The 23,853-nt window shown below is 47.2% G+C and overlaps 1 protein-coding gene across 5 annotated transcripts; it reads left to right on the top strand.

Annotated features, from left to right (window-relative positions):
- Positions 1 to 239: 239 nt before the first annotated feature.
- Positions 240 to 23,790, top strand: TRIM25 (tripartite motif containing 25). Of its 5 annotated transcripts, none has more exons than XM_008167554.4 (10): positions 240 to 978; positions 5,261 to 5,356; positions 9,482 to 9,715; positions 10,369 to 10,525; positions 12,074 to 12,109; positions 12,775 to 12,858; positions 14,095 to 14,160; positions 14,947 to 14,973; positions 16,719 to 16,793; positions 18,563 to 23,790. In XM_008167554.4, exons 1-10 carry the CDS (start codon positions 376 to 378, stop codon positions 19,090 to 19,092), a joined length of 1,908 nt encoding a protein of 635 aa, XP_008165776.2. In that variant the 5' UTR covers positions 240 to 375; the 3' UTR covers positions 19,093 to 23,790. The 5 variants fall into 5 exon arrangements, with proteins under 5 accessions (XP_008165776.2, XP_008165777.2, XP_005282875.2 ...); XM_008167555.4 differs by having other exon boundaries at positions 253 to 978; positions 12,077 to 12,109; XM_005282818.5 differs by lacking the exon at positions 14,095 to 14,160 and having other exon boundaries at positions 253 to 978.
- Positions 23,791 to 23,853: the final 63 nt, after the last annotated feature.

Below are 23,853 nucleotides of genomic sequence, written 5' to 3'. Positions count from 1 at the left end.
AGAGTAGCAGCCCTGTTAGCCTGTATCATATGCATCCGAAGAAGTGGGCTGTAGTCCAGGAAAGCTTATGCTCTAATAAATTTGTTAGTCTCTAAGGTGCCACAAGTACTCCTGTTCTTTTTCCTGTTTGCTTGGGGAAATTGCAGCCTGGGGCGGGGGAGGGATTTGCTGGGGAGCTTGGCCCTGCACTGAACTTTCCTCCTCCACGTGATTTCCCGGAACCGCCACCCCGCTGCTCTCTTTGAGTTTCACTTTCCCCTCCCAGGCCCGCCTCTCCCGCTGCCAGCGGAGCGGGTGCGGTGCGTTACTGAGCATGCTCGGGGCACCCTAAATAACACCGCCTGGCAGGCAGCAGTTGTCTCCACTACCCCGGCCATGGCGGAGCTATTGCGGGCGCCGTCCGTGCCCTCCCTGGCCGGGCTGGAAGAGGAGCTCACCTGCTCCATCTGCCTGTGCCTCTTCGAGAGCCCGGTCACCACGCCCTGCGGCCACAACTTCTGCGGGCCCTGCCTGGACGTCACCTGGAGCGGCCTCCCGGCGGGCTTCAGCTGCCCGCAGTGCCGGGCGAGCTTCCAGCGCCGGCCCGAGCTGCAGAAGAACACGGTGCTGTGCCGGGTGGTGGAGCAGTTCCACAGCGCCCAGCCCGCGAGCCCGGCCGAGGAGAAGAAAGGCTGGGACGGGAGCCGCTCCGACGTGGCCTGCGACAGCTGCCTGGAGGCCGCGGCGGCCCAGACCTGCCTCACCTGCATGGCCTCCTTCTGCCCGGAGCACCTGCGGCCCCACCAGGAGAGCCCGGCTTTCCGCGACCACCAGCTGTGCGCGCCCCTGCGCGACCTGCAGCAGAGGAAGTGCCCGGACCACAACAAGCTGCTGGAGTTCTACTGCCGGGACCACGCCCGCTGCATCTGCTGCGTCTGCCTGGTCAGCCACAAGACCTGCGCCACCGGCCCGGTGCAGGACGCCAAGGCGGAGAAGGAGGTGAGGCGGGCGGGGGCCCCGGGCCAGGGGGTGCACGCGCCCAGGGGCTGATCCGGCCCTGCCCTGGCCGAGCTCTTCTCGGAGCCCCAGGCTGGGTTTGCTCCGCGGGTAGCTGAGCGCTCCCGCCCAGTGGACAGCTGCAGCACTGGCTTAAGGGCCACCCAGGATCTACCCCGGCCCTTCCCCGAGGCCCTGCTCGCTCCATCTCCACGGGCTCCTTTGCTCACTCACTTTCACTGGGTTGGGCCAGGGGGTGGGCGCTCTGGGCTGAGCCTGGGGTAGGGGATTGGTGGTGGGGGGGGGGGTTGAGGGGTGCAAGCTCTGGGAGGGAGTTTGGGTGCAGGAGGGGGTGTGGGATGCTGGCTCTGGGAGGGGGCTCAGGGCTGGGGTGCAGGAGGGGGTGTGGGGTGCTGGCTCAGGGCTGGGATTCAGGAGGGGGTGTGGGCTGCTGGCTCTGGGAGGGGGCTGGGGATTGGGGTGCAGCCTCCCGCCAGGCAGCACTTACCTTGGGTGGCTCCCGGTTGGCGGCGCAGCATGGCTAAGGCAGGCTCCCTGCCTTCCCCGCAGGGCCCCACGCTGCACCTGGAAGGGGCCAACATGCCCCTGTGGCCCCTGGGGGGAAGGCACGAGGCTCTGCATGCTGCCCCTTCCTGCAAGCACCGCCCCTGCAGCTCCCATTTGCCCCAGCGGCTCCCCATTCCTGGGAGCTGCGGGGAGAGTGGGGTGTTTGCAGGCAGGAGCAGTACGCGGAGGGAGACCCCTGCCCCCCAGGGCCATGGGGCTGTGCTGGCCGCTTCTGGGAGCGGTGTGGGGCCGGGGCAGGCAGGGAGCCTGCCTTAGCAGCAGCCACGCTACACTGCCGGAGATCGCGATCGACTGGGAGATCCTCTAGGATCGACCAGTCGGTGACCACTGCTCTACAGTGTGTCTCAGCCTGTTTGATAGCAGGGACCGGTTTGCTGCCTTCCTAAACTGTGATAGGGAGATCTCAGGGACGGACGCTAGTCCACAGTCCAGTCGTTGAGAAACATTGTCTTAGAACAGCAGTTCTCAGCCAGGGTCTGGGGCCCCCTGGGGGGCCCACGAGCAGGGTTCGGGGGGGCCACCAAGCAGAGCAGGTGTTAGACTCGCTGGGGCCCAGGGTGGAAAGTCGAAGCCCTGCTGTGTGGGGCAGAAGCCCGCGGCCTCACGCCCCATCACTGGGAGCTGAAGTTGAAGCCTGAGCAGCTTAGCTTCGTGGGGCCCTAGGCACTTGCCCTACTTGCTACCCCCTAATGCCGCCCTGGCTTTTATATGTAGAAAAACAGTTGTGGCACAGGTGGGCCGTGGAGTTTTTCTAGCATGTTGAGGGGCCTCAGAAAGAAGAAGGCTGAGACCCCCTGTCTTAGAAGATGCCCCGTGCCCCCTTCCCAAGATCATGGACAGCTGCCCCTGTTATTGCTGAGGCGGCCTTAGGAGCAGCAGTTTGGGGAGGTAGTTAGGGAATTGCGGGCCCCAAAAGGGCCATCGGGACCATAGACCAGATTACTTTATAACAAAAAGACAGACTCTGAAGTTCAGTTCCACTGCCTGTGAAATCTTTTTCTCTTCCTCTTTTAAGAGAACATTCTATGACATACCAGGATACAATCCAGATTTTGGAGCCATTTGGGCACAGAGGGAGTTTTCTGTGCCTGAATCAGCTGGGTAGTCATCTAAGTGTGGATCATTAAGGCCTCTCTCTCTCCCTCCCCTCCCCCCCCCCACCCCCTCCATGTTTAGAACCTGGCACAGGAGGTCCCAGTCTGATATTCTCTAGTGCCAAAGATGCCCAGGGTAGACAGTCTGACCCCAGGCTTATAGGGAGCTATGTTAATATTTTTTAGCCAAGACTAGTGACTCTTTCTGAGTTGTAATAAGGGCCTGGTTTTTTGGAGGGGGAGAGGGAAAGGGCAGGAGGAAGCCAGATGTGAGCTGCGTGCAATCAGTTGGTGGTCTCAGGCACATTCCTAGGTTGCCCATTTTATAACCTCACCCGCAGACTTAGCATGAATTCGTACTGGCGTTGGACTCCCCCAGACAGTCCAAAGGCGTGAATAGGTAAGAGAAGTGGTTGCAATGGGGGAATGTTCTTTAATGGCTAAATCAGACCCCCGTCTCCAAGCAGCTAGTCTGTCCTTGCTGCTGCTGTTGCATGTACGAGTTGGGTAGCCACTCTGACCCTTTCCTGGGGAGATTATCTTTCAGAGTGACGGCCGTCTTTGTAATTTTCTTTAAATTCTTTTTCAGAGGAAAGAAGGGAAAGATAAACAAAAGATTTATAGCTGACAATGTGGAAAGAGAAAAGTCAATATCAAAGGAACCATGTACCCCAAACTATCACAGCTATTACATGTCCAGCAAACCAATTCACCTACTCTTTAAAATCTCTAGGGTGAAATCCTGGGCCCCAATAAGCTCTCTCAGACTTTAGTCACTGACATCAAAAGGGTGGGTCCATTGTAGTAAGCACTACACACAGTTGTAAATGTGTTTGCAGGATTGGAAACTTCGCCCTGATGTCCATTGAAACCAATGGAAGGGTTTCCCAGGTATTTCAGTGGACATCAGGGCAGACCCTCGGCCTCTGATCCTGCAGTCTTACCTAACTAAAGCTTCTCTGATGTCAGCATGAGATTTGCTGGCGTAGGACTGAATGCTTGGGCCTTACAACAGCTTTCAGGTTCATGTTTAATTGTTTTGGGGCAGCTATTGCAGACCTTGCTGACACCCAGGGGGGCTTAGCCTTTGTCACAGCATGGGGACACAGCAGGGTGGTGAAGTTCCATTGTTTTTATCACCGTTCTAGTCTCTGTCGGACTGTGTGTACTAAGGCCGTGGATCTGCAATCAGATCCTTGCAGGCAAACTCTTGCATCATGCAGAGAGCCTTGTGGGGATCTTAGTGGGCCCCAGAGTCAGCCTGCACAGAGAGGATGGGGGAGGGGTGTCTATGGACTCTGTTCTGACCACAGATGCACACCTGCAGCTTTTGAACCCGTTGGCAGCAGTCCAGTGAATTATGAAAAACTTGTGCCAAGGGAGAGCTCTTAATTCTTCAGATCTACAGCCACTAGAGCTATTCAGGCCTAGATCAAGGGCCTGAGCACCTTCCACTGCCTGTGACTTAAAAGGGAGTGGGTGCTCTGAGTGTCACAGAAATGGTTCCTAAATATTCTTCAAGTGGCGGAATCTGTATGTAGTAGTCCAGGAAAGAGGCCTTTGCAAGGGGTTTTTAAGAGGGATGAAAGTGTGGGGAGTGGAGGAATCACATGCCTTATCAAGTCTTACAAGCTTTTGTTCTTAAGACTTCCGTTGATTTCCATGTGAAATCTGTAAGCTCTGCAGTTTAGGTTCTGGCCACAAACATGTTTATGCACAAATACCTCTGTGACTCCCAGGCATAGCTAGTGTGATGCTGTGGCCCAGTGGGGCACTGGAGTGGAAGTCAGCACAACCTGGGTTCTATTCTTGGGCACGTCACTTCACCTTTGTTGCTCAGATTTACTCTCTGTAAAATGAGGAGAATGACGCTTGCCTCCTTTTTCTTCAGCCTTTTAAGAACTTCAGCTGAAAAGTCTTCTGCACAGGCTGGGTGGTGGAGGTAGAAGAAGCACGCTCTGGTTGGGAAATCTGATGGTGAAACCAAATATGCTCCCCCAAGTGGCTCAATTTGAACCGTTAGTGAGATGTATTGAATTCATATAACAAACCTTTCTCATCCTGCCTAAACTGTGTTGTTCTGTGTGTACAAAGTAGAACCTAAACACGGTCGGGCAGGGCTTCTTAGCAACACACCGGAGAGAAACTGAGCCAAGATAATAGAACGCTGGGTAGGCCAAATGTGAAGGCCTATTTTTTGGATCTGGGGTACCTATTTAGGGTGGGGTTGGATTAAAATTATGTTACGGTTCAGTCTTAAACCCACAAGAGCCAGGAAGGCTGCTGTGATAAGTGTGCTCTGACAGAGGTGCTGTGATAGGAGCACTGGTGGACTCGTGTTATTGATACAGGACTGCGTGTGCGTCACGACTCGGAAAACATGGCGCTGCATCAGTCATGCTTGCTCACCATCCCAGCCGTGTACAGAGATTGTCTTTGTTTGTACAGTTAAGGAACATTGGATTTAAAAAAAAAAAAAATCCTGTTAGTGATAAAGGCTGATTAAAACTAACCTTTTAATTGCTTTTCACTATTTATATGGTGCCTATTGGGAAGAGGTGCAGTATCTATGCTTTTAATTTGGGGTCTGATCTGTTTTGCAGTCACAGCTGAAGAACAGACTAACAGAGCTGTATAATCAGAGCGAAAAAGCTTCTCTGGCACTGGATGAAGTGAAGGTGCTGCAAAGACAAGCCAGTGTAAGTGGATAGGCCTTGTTTAAAAATGGCTCTTGTTCTGCTATTGGGGTTATGCTAGCCACTGGGATCCTGGCTTCTTGTATGTGGATCCTGTAATACTCCGATAAGAATGACGTTTAAGCAAACACCCTGGGATGTATTGGGGTACAATCCAGACTAATGAGCAGCTGTGTCACCCCTGCCCTGCAACCTTGGGTACCTTATGATACCTTGCTGAAGGAGCTCCCACCTGGGATACTCACAAACAGCCTTCCAGCATGCAAGCCACACCCTGAATGTCTGTGTGCAACTGCAGTCTGCCAACCTTGCTTGGGTTACATTCTGGCTGGCTCTCATCACCCTTGTACTGCAGGGCGACCCCAGAGCTGTATGTTCTGTGCTGCCCAGCCCTCTCCTTGACCGTACAACTTGTATACAGTCTTTTATGTCTGTAATAGAAATAATATGCACACAGTTGACACCCCAAATGGCGTTTCCCGCACACTTCAATTTAAACACACTCGATTAGATAAAACAAGTGTATTAACTATAAAGAGAGACTTCAAGTGAGTACAAGTAATGAGGCATCAAAGTCAGAAATGGTTACAAGAAAATAAAGAGAAAAATGCAACTGGTGCCTAATTTAACAAACTATGTTAAATTCAAAGTGAAGTTTTCTCACGACATGCTTTCAGCAGTCCATCGGCTACTTACTTCATTGTTCACATGCATTGAATGGATGGGGAGGGGAGGGGTTGGGGTGTTTGTTCCTCCTTTTTATAGTCTCAGTCAGGAGACACAGTCTATATGGAAGAATATTCCCTGCTGGTTTTTTCCCCACCTGTTTGAACTTCCTTTGTCTCCCCTTCCTGCTTCATGACTCTGGTTACTGCTTAAATGGAAATTAAGCAGAGCACACATTACTTTTTTTTAGGACAGACCTGTTTGCCAAATTTTGCTTGGTAGGGCTGTGGTTTGGAACATGTATTAATAACATCATACAGGGGAGTCTTATAACTTCGCAGACAGTGTTGCCACACACATTTTATCAGGAAAATGTTGACCAGCAAACGTATGAGTTTTTTCAAGTGATTTGATTCTTTACAAGACATGCCTGGTACAAAAACAATTACAATGGTGTGGACATGGGATACATTCTGTCACATATAGGGTGACCAGACAGCAAGTGTGAAAAATCGGGACGTGGGGTAATAGGTGCCTATATAAGAGAGAGCCCCAAATATCAACTGTTCCTATAAAATAGACACATCTGGTCACCCTAGTCATATACCCATCTGAGTAGTATTTTGACAGGATGTGTACAGAAGGCATTGTAATCATCTGACTAAGAATGGCCTATGTTTATCTGGTAATCCCCGTTTGGTACTAACGGTGGAGTTAGAACCCACTGAAAAGCATGGGCCTGTACAGCTTGCGCTAAAGGAATAAGAACTGGTCCAAGCCCACCGAAGTCAGTGGGAGCTGCTCCCTAAAGAGGGAGGATAGTCCAGTGGGATTTGGAAGACCGGGGTTCAGTTCCATGCTCCACCTCCAGACTCTTTTCTGTGATGTTTGGCATGTCATTCTGGGCGTGTCTGCATGGGGACACTCAGGAGAACTAATCCAGATTAACTAAAGGTGTGAATTAAAAGTGGATTAGTTAAACTGCATTAAACCCGTGCGTGGACATTCTTCAGAATTGAGAGTGGCCTTAATTTGGTTTACCTTAGATTGCTACAGACGCTAGCTAAGGGACCAGACATGTTGTCTCTCTTTATTGCAGACTAGGCACTACAAGGGGACAAAGAACCACATTCACCCCATAATGAATTCCTCTTGGGGAAAGTGAGGGTAACCAGCTGGCACTCCTTGGGGTGAGAGCACGCTTTGTGCAATCTCACTGACGAGCCGACTGGAGACTGTTTAAACTCCTCCGCCTTTCTCTCCCCTCTGCCAGTAAGCAGGAGTGTGCATGGCACTGCCCTCTGAATGTGGTGCTTCTGTGAGATGTGCTGACTGCCTGATACTGCCACCTCTGCTGTACAAAGGAGCAGGGGACTTGCTGAGGGTGTGCGTGCCCATGTCATCTCATGGGAGCGCATAACTGAAATGGTGACGTGGAGGCTCGTGCTGTTGACTTGGATGTCGTGAGGAGCTGAATTTCTGTGGGCTTCTGATGCTAGGGCTGAACTTCACCCAGCTGGAGTCAGGGGAGAGGAGGTGTAACCTGTTTTAACTCAATATGGGCCTTTGTTGCCCTCTAACAGCTGGACCACATATAGAGATCTGAGTCTGCTACTGCCTCCAAGCTAATGCATCTGGTCTCTTAGCTCAGGCAATAGACGCTCACGCTGTTAGATCCAGAGGTCCCAAATTCAATCCATGCTGATGACCAGTGGGCTATTACATGTGAATACCCTGCTGGGTCAGAGACATCACATTCAGCTCATCCCTTCCGAATAATAACTTTGCACCCACATCGGGCCAGTCTGTCTTGGGGGATCTGGAAGTGATTTGCAGACGTTAGTTAATGATGCCTCACAAAACCCCTGTGAGACAGGAGTTGTTATAATCCAGGGGTCAGCAACCTTTCAGAAGTGGGGTGCCGAGTCTTCATTTATTCACTCTGATTTAAGGTTTTGCATGCCAGTAATACATTTTAATGTTTTTAGAAAGTCTCTTTCTATAAGTCTATATTGTATAACTGAACTATTATTGAATGTAAAGTAAACAAGGTTTTTAATGTTTAAGAAGCTTCATTTAAAATTAAATTAAAATGCAGATCTTATTAGTTTAGTGCAGTGGTTCTTAACCTGGTGTGCCCGCACCCCCTGAATGGGCGAGATGCCCTTTCTGGGGGTGCGAGACATGCGAGATTTTTTTAGAAGGTAAATCTTCGAAAACACAAATTAAGCACAGGCACATAAGTACAACTACTTTGTTTCATCAAATCTATTTATTAACATTATACATTTTTTAACGATTACTGTAATATACATACAAAGTTTTCAAGTTTTTAAGCTAATTGTAGTGTAATTTTTGATTAAGGGGTGCGAGAACATATTTTGAGAATTCCAGACCATCAGCGGGCTGAGCGGGACTGGGTGTAGTGTATTAAATTGCTCCCCATAGGAATGTGCTACTTACGGCTGCCTGATGCTCTGAACGGCATGGTAAAGGGATGGGGAACAGGGGTGGTTGGATAGGCGTGAGATTCCCGGCGGGCCTGTCAGGGGTGTGGATAGGGGTCGGGGCAGTCAGGGGACAGGGAGCTGGGCGGGGGAAGCCCAGGGGGCGGATGGGGTGGGGTCCCCGGAGGGGGTGGTCAGGAGACAAGAAGCAGGGGGGGGTTGGATGGATGGGGGCTTCTGAGGAGGGCAGTCTGGAGGTGGGAAGTGGGAGGTGGCGGATAGGGGGCGGGTTGTTTGGGGAGGCACAGCCTTCTGTACACGGATGTAGTGTATTAAATTTTCCCCCATAGGAATGTGCTACTTACGGTGTACTACTTACGGCTGCCAGTCCTGGTGCTCTGCAAGTAGCACATCCCTACGGGGAGAAATTTAATACACTACACCGGCGGACAGAACCACAGACAGGCGGTGGGCTAAGCGGCTCAGCCCGCCGCCGGTCTGGGGTTCCGTCCGCCGGCTCCTGCCGGCCGGGGTCCTGGCTGCCGGCCCCGCTCAGCCGCTGCCGGCCGGGGGTTCCGTTCACCCAGGCTGGCAGCGGGCTGAGCTGGGGCAGCGGCTGGGACCCCAGCTGGCAGCAACGTGCCAGTAAAAATTGACTCGCGTGCCGCAGGTTGCTGACCTGTTATAATCCTTATCAAAATCCTTATCAAAAGAGGTGTTTTGACTTCCCCTTGAAGTCTTGATTTGCAGTTCTCCAGTCTAACCACAAGATGGCACAACCTGCCTTGTTTCAGGCCTAACACTGAGTGACTGATTTTGGGGGGCGAGGGTGGGGATGGGCTCTGTTTCTGCTCCCTTTGAAGTGAATAGGAGATTTGCCATTGATGTGGGGGGAAGGATAAGGCCTTTTAGGGGACTGCTGTGGGGAAATGGAATGCAGGCAGAGATAGTTCACTAAAGGCCTTACCCCACAAGTCGCCGCTTTGAAACCAATGTCAATATGTTGGTGATTTAGGAGACAGCTGCCCGAAAGATGGATTTGCTCAGAAGTGAGTTCTTGGAAATTAAAGCTTTAATAGAAGAAGAAGAAAACCAGGCAATGAAGAAGGTTGAAGAAGAGGAAAAGCGAGTCTGTGATAAGTTTGATTATGTCCATAAGGTCCTGGGAAAGAAGAAAAATGAAATTCAGGTCATCAGGGACCAGATTGAAATGGCACTGACTGAAGATGATGATATTACATTTTTAAAGGTGAGTTCTGATGTCCGACTTTGAGCTCAGAAAGAGACTTCGGAGGAGCCCTGCTCTAAGACTTTTTATCAATCCGTTAACAGTACATAAAAAGAGATTTTCTATAAAGATTATATTAATAACTGCTATGTGATTTGGCTTTATAAAAGGCATGGAAATTAGTCCTTTGAGTTAACTGTCCTGAGAGTACTCTAGGCAGTGATATGATTTGCCCATTGAATCACTGGTTAGAATTGTTGTTCCTGTTGTTGTCTGCCTAATTGTTTTCTCCCTTTTTTATAGGCAAATTATCCTCCAGTTTCTTTCTTTTCTCACAGCCTTTAGCCACAGTTGCCCCCTCCTGGCAGGGTCAGTTAACCAGAGAAGTAGTCATGGTGTAACTTAAGTTCACTGCTGTGACACATCTACAATAGCTTTCCCTCAGTTTTCAGATATCATGTGGAAAAAAATAATCCATGTACGCTACTTTTTATTGAATTTTGCCATGAATGATCAGTGTTTGAATAGAACCTCCCTTCCCCCCAATAAATCAACACACACAAGAAATAATGGAGAAGCAAAATAATTTAAGCCCGTTATGACATTCCAGACTCAAATTTTTCTATTCAGTGACTTATCCCTGGCTTTATGAGCTCTTCCATATCTTATTACAGAATGCAGCGAAATTGCGACACACTTCAACCAAAGATGTTTTCATCCCCAGAATTGATCTGGACCAAAACTTGATACACACCATTTATCAAGGTGCCTTTTCCCTTAAAGAAATAGTGAAACGAACGGTGAATCAACCTCAGGAGAAGAAAATGGAAGGTACGATATCATTTCAGAGAGAATTACCACTGCAGGCCACTGTTTTATTGTTTTGAGATCAAATAGTATAACTTCTTTAAATTTAAAATATTCAGAAGCAGACTTTTCTGGCTTGTTACAATTTTGTATATGGATGTTGGTCAATTGAGCTGTTTTGTAAAGTAATGAAACCCTCCATCTCAAAATAAAAATGCTACAAGTTAAATACTCAGGATGTTTAGGAACGAGAACTGATGTAGGTGTGTTTTTATTTAAAGCTTGTCAACAGGACTAAACAGTGGTACGCTTTATTTACATTTGGATAAACTTATAAGTGTCTTGATACTTTCCCACTGTTTTTTCCTTTGACAGAACTCCTAGAAAGCTATATTATCATCAAGAAGTAGAATGTGATAAATAAAGAAATTTAGTCTTGTATCTGGACCTATGAGGAGAAATTCACCAAGAGAATTAAAAATGTGGAAAGAAATGGAATGACACTTTTCCTGTATATCTGTAGGCGGGTTTATCTGTGTTCCTAGCACGTTGGGCTTTCGCTCATCTGTTCCGCTATTGCAGCCTTAGCACAGAATGTTGTTTTCCTTCCTTACTCCTCTGTGTGTGTAGAGTCATGTTGTAGAGAGCAGAAAGTTGGTTGTTTGATACATGATCTTAGACTGGGGAAGTAGGGCTGGGTGGAAATCATGGAGCCAAGAGTAAAATGGTGAATGTGAAATAAATGTTAGTGAATTTTATAGCACTGATTGAAGAGTGGGTTATCCCCATTAAGCTTTCTAGTTTATTGGCTCCGTGTCTGCAGGGCAGACCTGCTGAATGGGACAGATATCCCTCTTATCAAATCAAAAGTGTTGGGCTGTATTTTTTATCTGTAATTAAGTACATTCTTGAAGTGTGACAGGGTGTCAGGTTTTATACCCTCTTTGTAGAGGTGCAGAGTTATTCTGCTGACTCACCTTGAGAGCCGGTCTAGGCATGGCTCTTTAGCTTCACGTTCAGGCATATAAAAGGCTGACAGTCACTCAGAAGGAGAAAAAAAATAAAAATCTAGAGGGAGTAAGTGTTTGTGGGATCAGACTTTTATTTGTAAGTACAGTCTAGCTGCATGGGTCAGCTAAATGCCTAAGGATAAAGACAAATCTCAGAATGGGGGTGATTTTTGAATTAAAGCCCACTGTGGGAAACTGGTGGACTTCTTTATAACTAAAAATCCATCTCGTTGAAATGGTCCAAACCTCTAAAATAAAATGCTTAAACTGGGTTTAAGTGCCTGTTTTAGGGGTTTGTGCCATTTCAAGTAAATATTTTTTAAAATCCATGTAGTTTAAACTGATCTACTTCTCCAGTGTAGACAAGGCCTGTGCACGGTGTTGGAAAGTGAAGGGGGATCTGGCTTGTTTACAAAGTGTTTGAAGAGGCCACTCTATCTTCATCATGTCCAGAGCCAAGTCTTTTGTTGCTGCACAAAAGCTAGTGGGCTTGTAAGGGCTGCTAATAAAATTAATATGTATCTGAAACAGTTGTACTTACTGATACAAATATCCATAACAGCAGGCGGACAGTCCAGACCAAGTGTGGAAGAGAAGAGTAAGTTCACCACGCCCTGTCCTCCTTTCTTCCTTGCTTCTATCTTTTTTTCACTCCTTTCTCGGCTGTTTTTAAATGTTTTAATAAAAACAGATACAAAGTACTGGTACTGATCACTGTACCTAACTCTCTGGCAAGACCAAGTTTTTTTTTGTTGTACCTTGTGTCAGATGTAGGAAGACGACAACATTGTAATGAGCTTATCTTTATAAACGTGTGCCTTGTTGTTCATCAGTATTACAGTGGACTGGGGCTGCATTGTGTTAGGTGCGGAGCATGCAATGAGAGAGAGTCCTTGCTGTGAAGAGCTTATATTGTAATAGAGAAAGGCGCAAAGCGCTAGAGACTCTGACGTCCACTAGTGCCTTTCCTGTTGCCAGGTTCTGAGACCTTACAGTGATGTCTGGCAGCATAAAACTCTAAGACAGATAGAAACTACTAGTACCCTATTTTACAGATGCAGAAAGATGAACTTAGCCCCATTAAGCTGAGCAAAAGTGTTTGTAGGAGTGGGGCTTTAGTTGAATTCCCAGCTCTGCCACAGATGTGGGCAGAGATCTCCTGACTCCCAGCCAGATACTTGAACCCCAAGACTATGCTTTCACTCACTGTACCTTGTTACAGCAATACAGCTCTAAAATATGGCACGTGTGATTTCATTGCAGCAAATCTACAGTGGAAACCTAAGGCTTTTCAAATAAACCCTTCAAATAAACTCTCAGCATCTGGAAGAAAAGCTGCTGGATCACGTAAGTTAACAGGGTGGCCATCAAAACCCAAATGCTGCTCATTCATTGTTTCCTCTAGTAGTCAATGCAGCAGTATCTGCGAGAGCAAATAGATGACTACTAAGGGGCACTGTCAACTTGAAAATCACATCTCTGTTTGAAACAAGAGCAAGCTTCTCCAAGACAATGAGAACTGAAAGCTCAGGGAAATTATTCCCCCAGCCCTGAGTTTGGTTAGATTGTATACCCAGTGATGTCAGCTGTACAGTGCATGTGGCTGATGGTTGTGTATCTTGTCTCTTGCATGATGACATCCCTCCCAACAGGGCAGAGCCCAGAACTGGGAAGTTCACACCCCTGCTCTTTCTTAGGCTCCACCAGAGGGCATGTACCTGTAACGGCTGCTGCAAAAGGCAGGCATGCGCACTGAAAGGCGGGCCCAAGCAGGGTTGGTTTGTTGCGCCTTCACCCACCCAAAAGGCTCCCCTTCCCCCCTAAATTTCTGCAAGGGAGCTGGCAGAAAATTGGAAATGTTTTACAAGTCAAAATGAATAACTTGAGGAGCCCTTAACCAAAGGGTGTGCTTTCGAAAAGTCAAGTGAGTTAGTTTTACAGCGTTCAAGTGGACGGTATTCCTCTAACATAGCTTTGGTATGGGATGGCAGGTAACATCTGCAGAGATGTGCCCTTGGAGAGAACATTCTTGGTATGTAATTTGCAGAGCCCAAGAATTTAGTGCGTGTGGTGTGTTACTGATAGGGACTTGAAATAATTACAACTCTGCCTATTGCTGGAGGCACCTACATATACATGTGAAACGCCTGAAGGTTGTGGATTGATGGCAAGATCATGCCCTGGGCCTCTATGCTGCTTTTCTGTGTCCAGATGGTGCAGGGCCCTGGTCCAGCGAGGTGCGGAGTTTTCTGCAAGGTGCAAACCCAATGGGATCTGAGAACACCTGGCACCTCGCAAGGTCGAGTGCCTCGTGAGGGCTAACCAGGCAAATTGCACATGGTGTGGTGGCCCACTGGTCTGTGGTTCAGGCACTGCTGTGTGTGTCAGTGCAGGTGGAAAGGCTAAGCAAGACTCTCCTTGGTCTTTCAGTTCTCTGCCTGCTAGTCCAGCTATTCCACAGTAACAGTGCAAGGGACCAAAGTCTCCATTAAGCTGGCCGTAAATGTCTGTTCCTTGACTGTTGTTGCATGTGATGCGTCCTGCTTTATAAGCTGCTCATGTTCTGTCTTCTCCCTTCACAAGAAGCTGCAAAAACAGGTAAAGCCCCTCAGAAGCCTCAGCCGGAGTTGAGTGAGGATGCAGACACCAGTGAGTGATGGATTGTTCATTGTTCTTGTTCATCTCGGTTATGTTTATGCTCCTGGGGCCCAATCCTGCCAGGTGCTGAAGCCAAGGAGGGGTGGGAAGGCTGATGAGATTCTTGGTACCTTGCATTGGGACCCATAGATAAAGTGCCCTACGCAAGCGCTTTTGGACTGATGATTCTTGCCTTGACTTTTTCAGTCTGATTTGACAAGGTCTCCTCCATTCCATTGGCTTAAAAAAACAATCACCTTGCGAAGAAATGACCTATGTATAATATAGAGCTATTAATCTGTAGCTAGAGCTCTTGAAGAGGGTAAAACAAACGTATAGCAACTAGCTATCTTGGATGTAGACACAAGCAATGTTGCACAGGTCTTGCGTTAGCTGTACATTAGTGGTTTAAAAACCACTGGCTCGACCCTGCAAGCGCTTGACAGGTAGATCTTCCGTTGGTTTCAATGGGAGTTCTGTGCCTAGAGCATGTGCAGAATCAGGCCCTATATTGTCAGAGCTGAACTGACTGGTAGCGTATGCTTCAGCCTGTTGGAGAAGTGAGCAATCACGTACACCCTGTGGGTGTGTATGCGTAATATTTAATTTCCAGCATGGAAAAATCTGCATTGGACTGCAATGTGCCTGCACTTCAGCTGCTGTTAACTGCAGTAATTCCATTGGCTTCAGCAGAGCTATACCAGCTGCAGCGTTGTCCTTCTGTGTCAATGGATGTTTATTTTTAAATGTTAATACATCCGGCCTTACACTGAGTAACAGAGACCTTTACTTTTTCAGGGGATAAAAGAAAACCTGCCAAATCTGGTAAGTTCAGAACTTCAAGAGACTTTTACTCCAAAAAAACCCCCAAAACGTACTACTTAAAATGCAAAGTGGAGGATGGCTGACTTCAGTGTGCTGGAGGCAAGTGGGAATGAGCGCTAAGCTCCTCGTGTCTCTTCCAGAGAGAGGTGTCTGGCTGTGTCAATTTAGCTCGCAAAATTGTGCGTGGGAATGGTCCTCTGTGGGGACTGGACCCGTGGCCTCCCTCACTGAAAGCCTAGTCTCTAGTGCTTGAGCCCAAGGACCCAGTCCTCTAGCTGGCATCCGTAGAAGAGTCATTAACCTCTTCTGTGGGCGGGCCACTAGGGAGGATCCAAGACCCCCACTGACGTAATGTGAGCTGCACGTGGAATATACATAATTATCAAGCTTGGGTCAATAGAGGCTCTGGAATGGAAATGCAGGGGTGAGACAGGGCGGCCTCGGGCTGCATTTGGCAAAGCTGAGAGGAAATTACCTGAGGGAATTCTGTGCCAAGAAATTCTGCACATATTTTAAAATTCTGCAAATTTTATTTGTCAAAATAACACAATATAATCAACCCCCCACAATTCAGTCCTCCAGCCCCCATCATCACCACCCTATCAGTTCACCCCCCCCAACCGCATCGACCCCTGCTCTCAGTTCACCCTCCCAGCCCTCTCCCCATCTGCTCAGAACCTACCATCAATACAGTCCCTCGCCCCATCAGGCCCCACCCTCCTCACTTCAGCCCCCAGCCTCACCTCTGCTCCTTAGAGTTCTTCACCCTCCCCAGGCCTCAGGAGCCCTTAGCAGGAGCTCCAGCCGCACCTGGGGCTGACAGCGGGAGCATTTTGGTAGAAATCACAAATTCTGCGTGGGGGAAAAAAAATAAAATTCTGCAGGGAACATTAGTTCTGCGCTAATTCTGCAGTGTGCAGTGGTGCAGAATTCCAGCAGGAGTAGGAAATGGCTGAGCCAGCGGCGTCAAAGTCCCTGGCAAAACTTCCCCCCCAGACTTACATCTGTATTTCCTGTTCCTGCAAGGGGAAAAGTGTCCTTCATCCTGATTTCTGTAATGGGTGTCGAGGGCACTGAGGGCTTTGCGGGAGGTGCTGTGCACCTGCAGGATTGGGCCCAGGATGACTAGCTGAGTCAGGTTGCAAGTCCCCCCTCACGCATGACTTGCTGAACGCTTAGAGGAAGAATAGCTAAAAGTATAAGATGGGGAACTGGGTGACTTAGGGGACTTGGCAATAAGATGTGGAGCCGCTTAACCTGTCTCAGTTTCAAATCGGGCCAAGGTCAGTAGTGGCCTGTGTGAAATAAGTTAGTGAGCAGTCCACACCCAGAACCCTCATCACAGCTACCACCATGGGATGGCTCTACAGAGACGCCAGAGAATGTAAACTCAGCCTGCAGTTTGCCTTTTCCCTCTTGAGCTTGTCCCTGCAGAAAAGGGTAATGACTGTTGGTGGGACAAGGCAGGGGATGCCTGGCTGGCAAGTTCCATGTTGTACCTGTTCTGTGGCTAACAGAACTCACTCTAGTAATATGCTTTTTAATACAACCACTGGAATTTCTCCAGGCTGTCCCATGTGCAGAGGGGTTCTGGTTTTCTATGGCCTGATCTATTAATCTGAGATTCATAGATTTAGCTTTAGGACATTATTGGATTACATGTAAGGAAACTGCATGAACTTTGCATGTTCCCCAATGACAAATTAAGTGACATGCCATTGTTTCTTTTTCTTCCATAAATTCAGCACCAAACACTGCGAATCCAGGCGCAACATCTCTTGAAAGTTTTTTAACGAAATCGAGAGAGGAGCTCCTGGAGTGTAAGTAACCTGATGTATTACGTTTTAAAAATGACTGATTCTTATTATGATCACATTAGACTTCAGTGGTATTATGTGACTCACTTCTTTCTGGATCTTTGCATCGCTATGGCTTTATTAATGTACTGAAATTGCCGGTTAACTGATATATATGAGGGGAGTTACTAGAAAAAGGGTAAGGCCGTTAACTACTAAAATCCTGGACCTGTTGCCAGAGTAGGTCAAATTCACTGCTAGCATAAGTGTGACACTAATTTTGAGGTTCACTCACTTATGGCCCTGGAATCACTGCTCCAAATGAGTTTGCTGGGATAGGGTATAAAAATTCAGCTCCGCAGGTGGGGTTCATTGAACATGAATGGCATTTAGGCTCCGAAGGCATTTTTAAAAATGAGAGTTGGGCTCCTAAAAGAAGGGAGACTTCAGACTGGAAGATAGTAATTGCAATGGTGGGATCGGACCCATGGCCTATCTAGTTCAGTATCTTGTCTCCGGCAATGGCCAGCACCGGATGCTTCAGAAGAAAGCCCACAGTGGGCAGATAAGGGATCATTTCCCCCACCCCAGAAAGGTCTCTTGCTGACCCCTAAGAGTTGCGGATTGGTTTCAAGACCCACAGTGTGAGGCTCTCTCCCTTCCACTACTCTCTGCTCACTCTAACCCTTAGAACCCTGGTGATCCGCCTACAGCTACGCTGTGTCGGCGGCATTGTGGAATGCTTGTTATGTTGCACGTGTGTCATTGCCTGGCTTGCCCTTTGGCACTACACTTGTGGGGTATGGCCTGGGGTTCTCGTGCCATGTTGCAGAGCTCTGTCTTGGGAGGGGTGGCCACCTCCAGGCAGGGGTGTAGGTTGATGATGTCATATGCCTTTAAGTGCCACATCAATAACCCCTGCGCTGCCAGAGTACCAGGGCTGTGCTGTCAGTTCCCTTGGGATACAGCGAGAAGGGATCCTTCCACTCTCCTCCGCCACCCCAAAATCACCCAGGCCACAGAGCAGCAGTCGAGCCACTCCACAACCATGGCCATTGTCTCAGGGCTACAGGAGCCTCCACGGGTCCTGGCCTGGCCCCCCAGCCTGCTGGAGGAATGACTGTTGGCGCTGCGGAGTGGTGAATCAGCAGGCGCTGCCTTCATCCCGTTCCCATGTACTGACCCTGACTGCAGGCATCTTGCTCAACGCCCACGCTTCCCCCTTTCTGTGCACCAGTTCGGCTGGATCGGAGCCAAAGAGTAGCGGCTGCAGGGTTAATTCCCTGGAGGCCGCACTTCTTATGGTGATCGGTCGGGGTGTGTGTGTAATGATCTTGAGGATACATGGTTTGGTGGGATGGGTTGTGTTTTTAATCTGTCCTTATTCGTTAACACATCACTAGCTCTTTCCCTTTACATTTGGCTGTGATCAGACTGTGTGTAAGTCTGTGTCTGGGTTAGGGGATCATGTAGCCAGAGAGCACTTAGGGGTGTGTGTGTGTGTGTGTGTGTGTGTGTTCAGATCTCAAACTGCTATCTTTCCTCTCCTTCCCAGCCTGGCTGTGGTGGCCATTCCTGTCCTCCCCACCCCCACCCGGAGGGGAAAGTGTGTTGTGTGGCACTAGCTGCCATGTGGAAAAGGGGAAGCTACTGGTGTTTTGGAGAGTAAGCAATAGGGCCAGTAACTGTTCCGTCCCTTCACTCCCCCGCTCTTTGTATGTGTACACGCACGCACGTCCATGCATTCACACCTTGCTTTAGTATTTATAATGTATCTATGTATTTCTCCATAGATGCTGCTAAAATCACGCTGGATTTCAACACCGCTCATAACAAAGTGCTGTTATCAGACAGAAACACCAAGATGTCGGTCTCTGAAATACCCCAGAAGTATAGCCCCCACCCTCAGCGCTTCACCTACTGTTCCCAAGTGCTGGGCTTCCAGTGCTTCAAGAGGGGCATCCACTACTGGGAAGTGGAACTGCAACGGAACAACTTCTGCGGCATCGGCATCTGCTACGGGAGCATGGACAGGCAAGGGGCGGACAGCCGCCTGGGGCGGAACAGCAGCTCCTGGTGCATTGAGTGGTTTAATTCGAAAATTTCAGCCTGGCATAATGATCTTGAAAAATGTCTGCCCAACACCAAGGCCACCAAGATTGGGGTGCTGCTCAATTATGAGGGAGGATTCGTTATTTTCCTGGGTGTTGGCGAGAAACATAACTTGATCTACAAATTTAAAGCACAGTTCACTGAAGCGCTGTATCCTGCTTTCTGGGTGTTTTCCAGTGGCACTATGCTTTCGCTCTGCCAGCTGAAATAGGCTGTCACACCTGAATCGGTTTGCTCAGGGTATTTACATCTGCTCGAGCCCCCTCTCTCTCTTTCCGGGATTCACTATTTTCCGGGATTCACTATTGTAGTTCTAGCTTGCTCGTTTAATTCAAAGCACATATGTTCTTGCTTTAGCTTGCTGGATGGCTTTTTCTAGTGGCTCTCTGCTTATCCAAAACCACTAGACTGCAGTCCTGCAAGTACTGGAAAGTTACTGGTTAGAAAAGCAAGATCTACAGACTGGATTTAGTGCTCTAGTTTGACACAGCTGAAGAAAGGTGGCATTTACCGCACACGAATGTAAAGGAGAACGAGAACTTTTCTCCGTCTCTAAAAAGATTTTACTGTGAATATTTCCAGTTTTATAACTTAAAAAAATAGGGTCACAGAGGGCAGAACAGGAATTCTATTTTTAAACCTACTAAATTTGTAATAAATAATTTAAGGCACCGGGTTTTTATAGCAATACTAAAGAAGAAATCCCAAATACTCCAGGAGGCAACAGCTCCACTGTTCCTCTTTCTACAGAGGGAGACAGAGATTTTTGCTACACAATGCATCAACTGAATCATGGGTCAAGTAGCACCAATATCTTTCTGTTTGGGCAGGAGGTTTTAACTGGCTGTCGCATGCAGTTTGAGGGCTGGTGCGTCCCATTCTTCCCATCTGAATTCCTAAATCCATAGGTGGAGCACTGATGACCATGAAAACACTCTGAGGTTTTCCCTGTAATCACTAGTTAGCAAAGATAGTTCAAGCAAAAGTCTTGTAAAAGAAGAACCCGGTTTCTTCTTTTACAAGAGAAATGATGACCATATGACAAAATCAAATGATTTTCATGGCTAAACATAAGGGTCAGATCCAATTACCACCCATGTCAATGGGAGTTTGATTCTGTCCCGAATGTAGGAATTTTTTTCTTTTTTCTGAAAAAGTCCAGCATTGTCTCCCTCTCTTGCTCGATCCCATCACTGGTTCTAGAGATTGATTTTTTTGCTGTCTGATTTCCTGTTGCTCAGGCAGTAGTCTATAGGCAAGAGACCAGCCTTGCACACGTATCGGAGGCCTTTAGAAATGGTTAAACCTATGGAAGATACTTCCTACACATGGTTTGTCTAACACTATTGCCGATGGGTGTGGATTGAATTAAATAAATACAAGTCTTTAGCACTGGATGGTAAAAGCCAACATGGGGTAGCATATTGGAATAGAAGACCAGAAACTTCTCAAGGAGACAAGCAAATGACAGTGATATACCCAAGAACCATGTATCGAAGCCAAGGGTCTTCAGAAAGAAGCCCTGCAGAAATTCCTCTGTAGTAGCTAGGGTTAAGAAGTTACTGATTTATCATTGGCGTATCTGCATTGTCTTAAAGCAAGATTTGATGGGATGGAACAACACAAATTCTGAACATTTGCGGGGTATTAAAGATCGGAAAGGTGAGCAGCACCACAGAAGGCTCCTGCTGTAGAGATCAAGGTGCTTTTCAACCCCAGCATTTAGAAAAAACAGCCCTGTTTGAAATGAACAGAATTTACCTAAAAAACTAGATGTGGTTTTTTTAATCTAAAGGCTCTTTGCTATGGCTCTTGAAATGAAGCATCCGTCTCACATAATGTATCGGGGGGCTCTACTTCTTTACATTATACAGTTCTGCAATACCTCCTTACATTTTGAGGGGTTGTGGGAAGAAGTGGAGAAAAACAGTATGTCTTGGGCTTGTCTAACAGCATTAATGTTGTGGTCACTCACCGCAGGGTCAGAGAAGTTTCTCTTCTGAAGTATGGCATTCCCTGAGTGCCAAGTCTCTCTCTGCCATTTGGCCTTGATTCTGAGCTCTGAAAACTGCCTTCATGCAAAATTGAAGCATCGTTCTGAGCGATGTGTCCTCTTTGGCATTGAATCTGCACGTAGGCTGGTGAATCTTCTAAACTAGCAACATGTTGGAAAGGATGATAGAAGGAGAATACGTTTCTGGCAATGCATTTTTTAATTCTCCTAATGCATTGTTTTTACTTTACGTGCTGTGACATGGGTTTACTTTGGAACACGTATAGTAATTGCTTTGACTCCTTCCAGGCATTGTATGCGGTCTAGAAGACCTTTGCTGTAGTTCACAACTATAAAACCCTCTGAAACTGGAGAAACAACCAGGGGACGCAGCTAAAGGTTGGCGATCTGAATGTCCTGTGCCGATAAGTAGGAGTCATTGAGCGGCTTTCCTTGCTAGATCTCGGTGCTCAGACCAGTCCATAAAGAATTGTGAAGATGCTGAAATTGACTAAATATATTGACAGGTAAAGCTCTTCATAATGGAACTGTGTATGCCCTGTGAAATACAATGCAAAGCCACTGCAGACACGGTAGGATTAGAGAGGAGGAAACTCAAGAGTTTTGGTGGCAGAAGTTTACAGGGGCTGAAGTTTCTGGAGTTGCTTTAGCAAAGCAAAGTATTACAGCATTCCAGCCTGGATGTTTAGCAGCATGTCGACTGTCTAGTCGTTCAGAGACACCTGATGTCAAAAATATAGTAATATTCCTTTGGTCAAAAAGGGATTTAGTTAAGGAACTAGTGTGACCTCAGCGCTGGATCACAGTGGGGTTATTTGGACTAGCTGTGGTCTTGAAATATAGAATGGGCCAGTTGATCTTTCCAAAACCAGTTCAGCAGGAAAGCAATCGAATGCAGGACAAAAGCACTAAAATAGCGTAGAGATCAGGAGCTGATGCTGAGCTGGTCAGAGACAGGAACTCACTGATTGCGTAGAACTCCTCCAAGGAAGGAACATAGACAACATGAGTGTGAACAACGAGGAAGAAACCAGTGCAGTGCTGGACAAAGTTGGAAACCGAGTAATTGACAGGACAAAGACAGAGCTTTATGGTGGTATCCAGTGTGACTGCCAAGAAGAAAAAGATGCTTTGATGGGACAAAAGACCCTTAACGTTGTATGGCCCATCAAGAACACACAAAGGGGGGAATAATTGGAAAGTGGGTTTCGCTGCTTTCCATGGGCTGGGTTCCCCCACCTGCTCACTAAGGTGATCGCGGTCTTGTTGAAATATTCAGGAGCTCTGGGGTCTTATTCCCCGTAATGAATCCTGCATATTGCTCAGGAGAGCTTTGGATTTTTCCTCCATAAGAAAGTGTCAACTGCACATTTCGTAAAGAGTCCTACCTTGTATTCATTGTAGGTGCTCATTGGTCGCTTTCCCTCCTAAAGAGTTCTACTTTCTATTGAGGAATTCTAAGATTTTTATGGGATCTGGGATCTTTTCCTTGTGTGAAGTCCTGCACAGATTTCAGGTGCTGTGAACTTTTATCCACACAAGTGTTTCTAGGTTTTACACGTGGTCTGGGAGGTACATGCTCTCCAATAAAGAGTTAACTAGTATTCAGGCATTTTGGATTCCCTTTCACATAAGGAATCCTACCAAGTTTTCTGATGTGCTGGAATGTTGTTTCCCACTGAAGAGTTTAAAATACTCCCTGTGGACAGTTCCTCTAAGGATGCCTGCTTTTGGATGCATGGGTCTTCTCTAGGCCTGTCTGCCCATCTGCAGTGCACCAAAGCATTAGAGAGCCATTCTGGAGTAATCTTGGAAAAGGTCATGCTGTGCTGTAGCAACTTGCGTATCCCTGTGCTGCCCAGAGCTGTCAGCAGTGGGAGTCCAATTCTAGTTGTCCATGCTCTGACAGAGATCCAAAAAATGAAAACCACAGTTTGGGGATCATTTCTATGGGATGTGTGTCATGGATTAGCGGGAGTGGACGGACAAACAGTTGTATTGGTAACTTCTGTTTTCAGGCTAGCTGCAAGACACATGGTTGAGATGTCTATACTGTTCTCAAATCAAATGAGAAACACTTAATTGGCTGCATTTGCAAGATTCTGTTTTGTTCACTTTTAAGTTATAGTGTTTAGTGCTTAGCTTGATATGCTTGGACTATATTAGATGGAATATCTGTTATAAAACAGTTGATGTTAGATGTAGCATAATAAAAATGTGATCAATTGTTTTCAATGCAATCTCAAGATGATGCAGCTAAAACCTCATAGGTAGGGTTTTTTTCTCTTCCAATAATGGTATAAAAATAGTATCTTTGTCATCAGTTTAAATACCGACAATGGATCTAGTCATCCAGTGGATTACTTCTGTCCATAAGAAAAGTCCGTTTAAACTTAATTTTCTAGGCATTCAGTCTGGAAGAAAGGTGACCCAAAAAGCCAGAAGCATTTTGGGGAGGGAATGTGCAAAAATGTAATGAGTGGAGGGACACAAATATTCAAAATGTTTGAATCACTAGAGCATTCTTCCTGCAATTTCTCTGCATGTGAAATTTAACAAAAAATCTTGTTGCTAAGAAAAATGTGTCCAATTATAACAAGTTTTATTGAAAGCATCTTTGATTAAAATGGTCTACAGTAATAAGGACAGTCCTGTGAGCCATCTGATACTTATTGTGCTCTTGCTTTTAACACTTATATGTAGTGATGCATCAATAACACCTATAGTCTGTCTCCTTAGCGAAGCCTGTAGCCATGTATTTGGGAGTTCTATCCTGTTGTTGGGACTGATGAGATACAAGCTGCATGGTGTGATGAATCTAATATCTGTCATGATCTTTGATTCTGCAGCTGAGTAAAAGTTTTGTGAATTCAATAAAGTTGGATTGTCATGAAATGACTTGTTTAGTGATTTAAACTGCAGAGATCGTGCTCCCTATAAATGTGGACTATATAGTCC

The sequence above is a fragment of the Chrysemys picta genome, chromosome 12 (genome assembly GCF_011386835.1).
Source record: "Chrysemys picta bellii isolate R12L10 chromosome 12, ASM1138683v2, whole genome shotgun sequence".
Lineage (NCBI taxonomy): Eukaryota > Metazoa > Chordata > Testudines > Emydidae > Chrysemys > Chrysemys picta.
Note: the sequence above shows the minus strand (reverse complement) of the source record. Positions and strands in the feature narration are given on the sequence as shown.

Bases quoted from the DNA above. Each gene is read 5' to 3' on its own strand.
- TRIM25 (XM_008167554.4), top strand. From the start codon at position 376: ATGGCGGAGCTATTGCGGGCGCCGTCCGTGCCCTCCCTGGCCGGGCTG. The intron at 5,357-9,481 runs GTAAGTGGATAG...TTGGTGATTTAG, and splicing joins TGCTGCAAAGACAAGCCAGT to GAGACAGCTGCCCGAAAGAT. The intron at 12,859-14,094 runs GTAAGTTAACAG...TCCCTTCACAAG, and splicing joins AAGAAAAGCTGCTGGATCAC to AAGCTGCAAAAACAGGTAAA.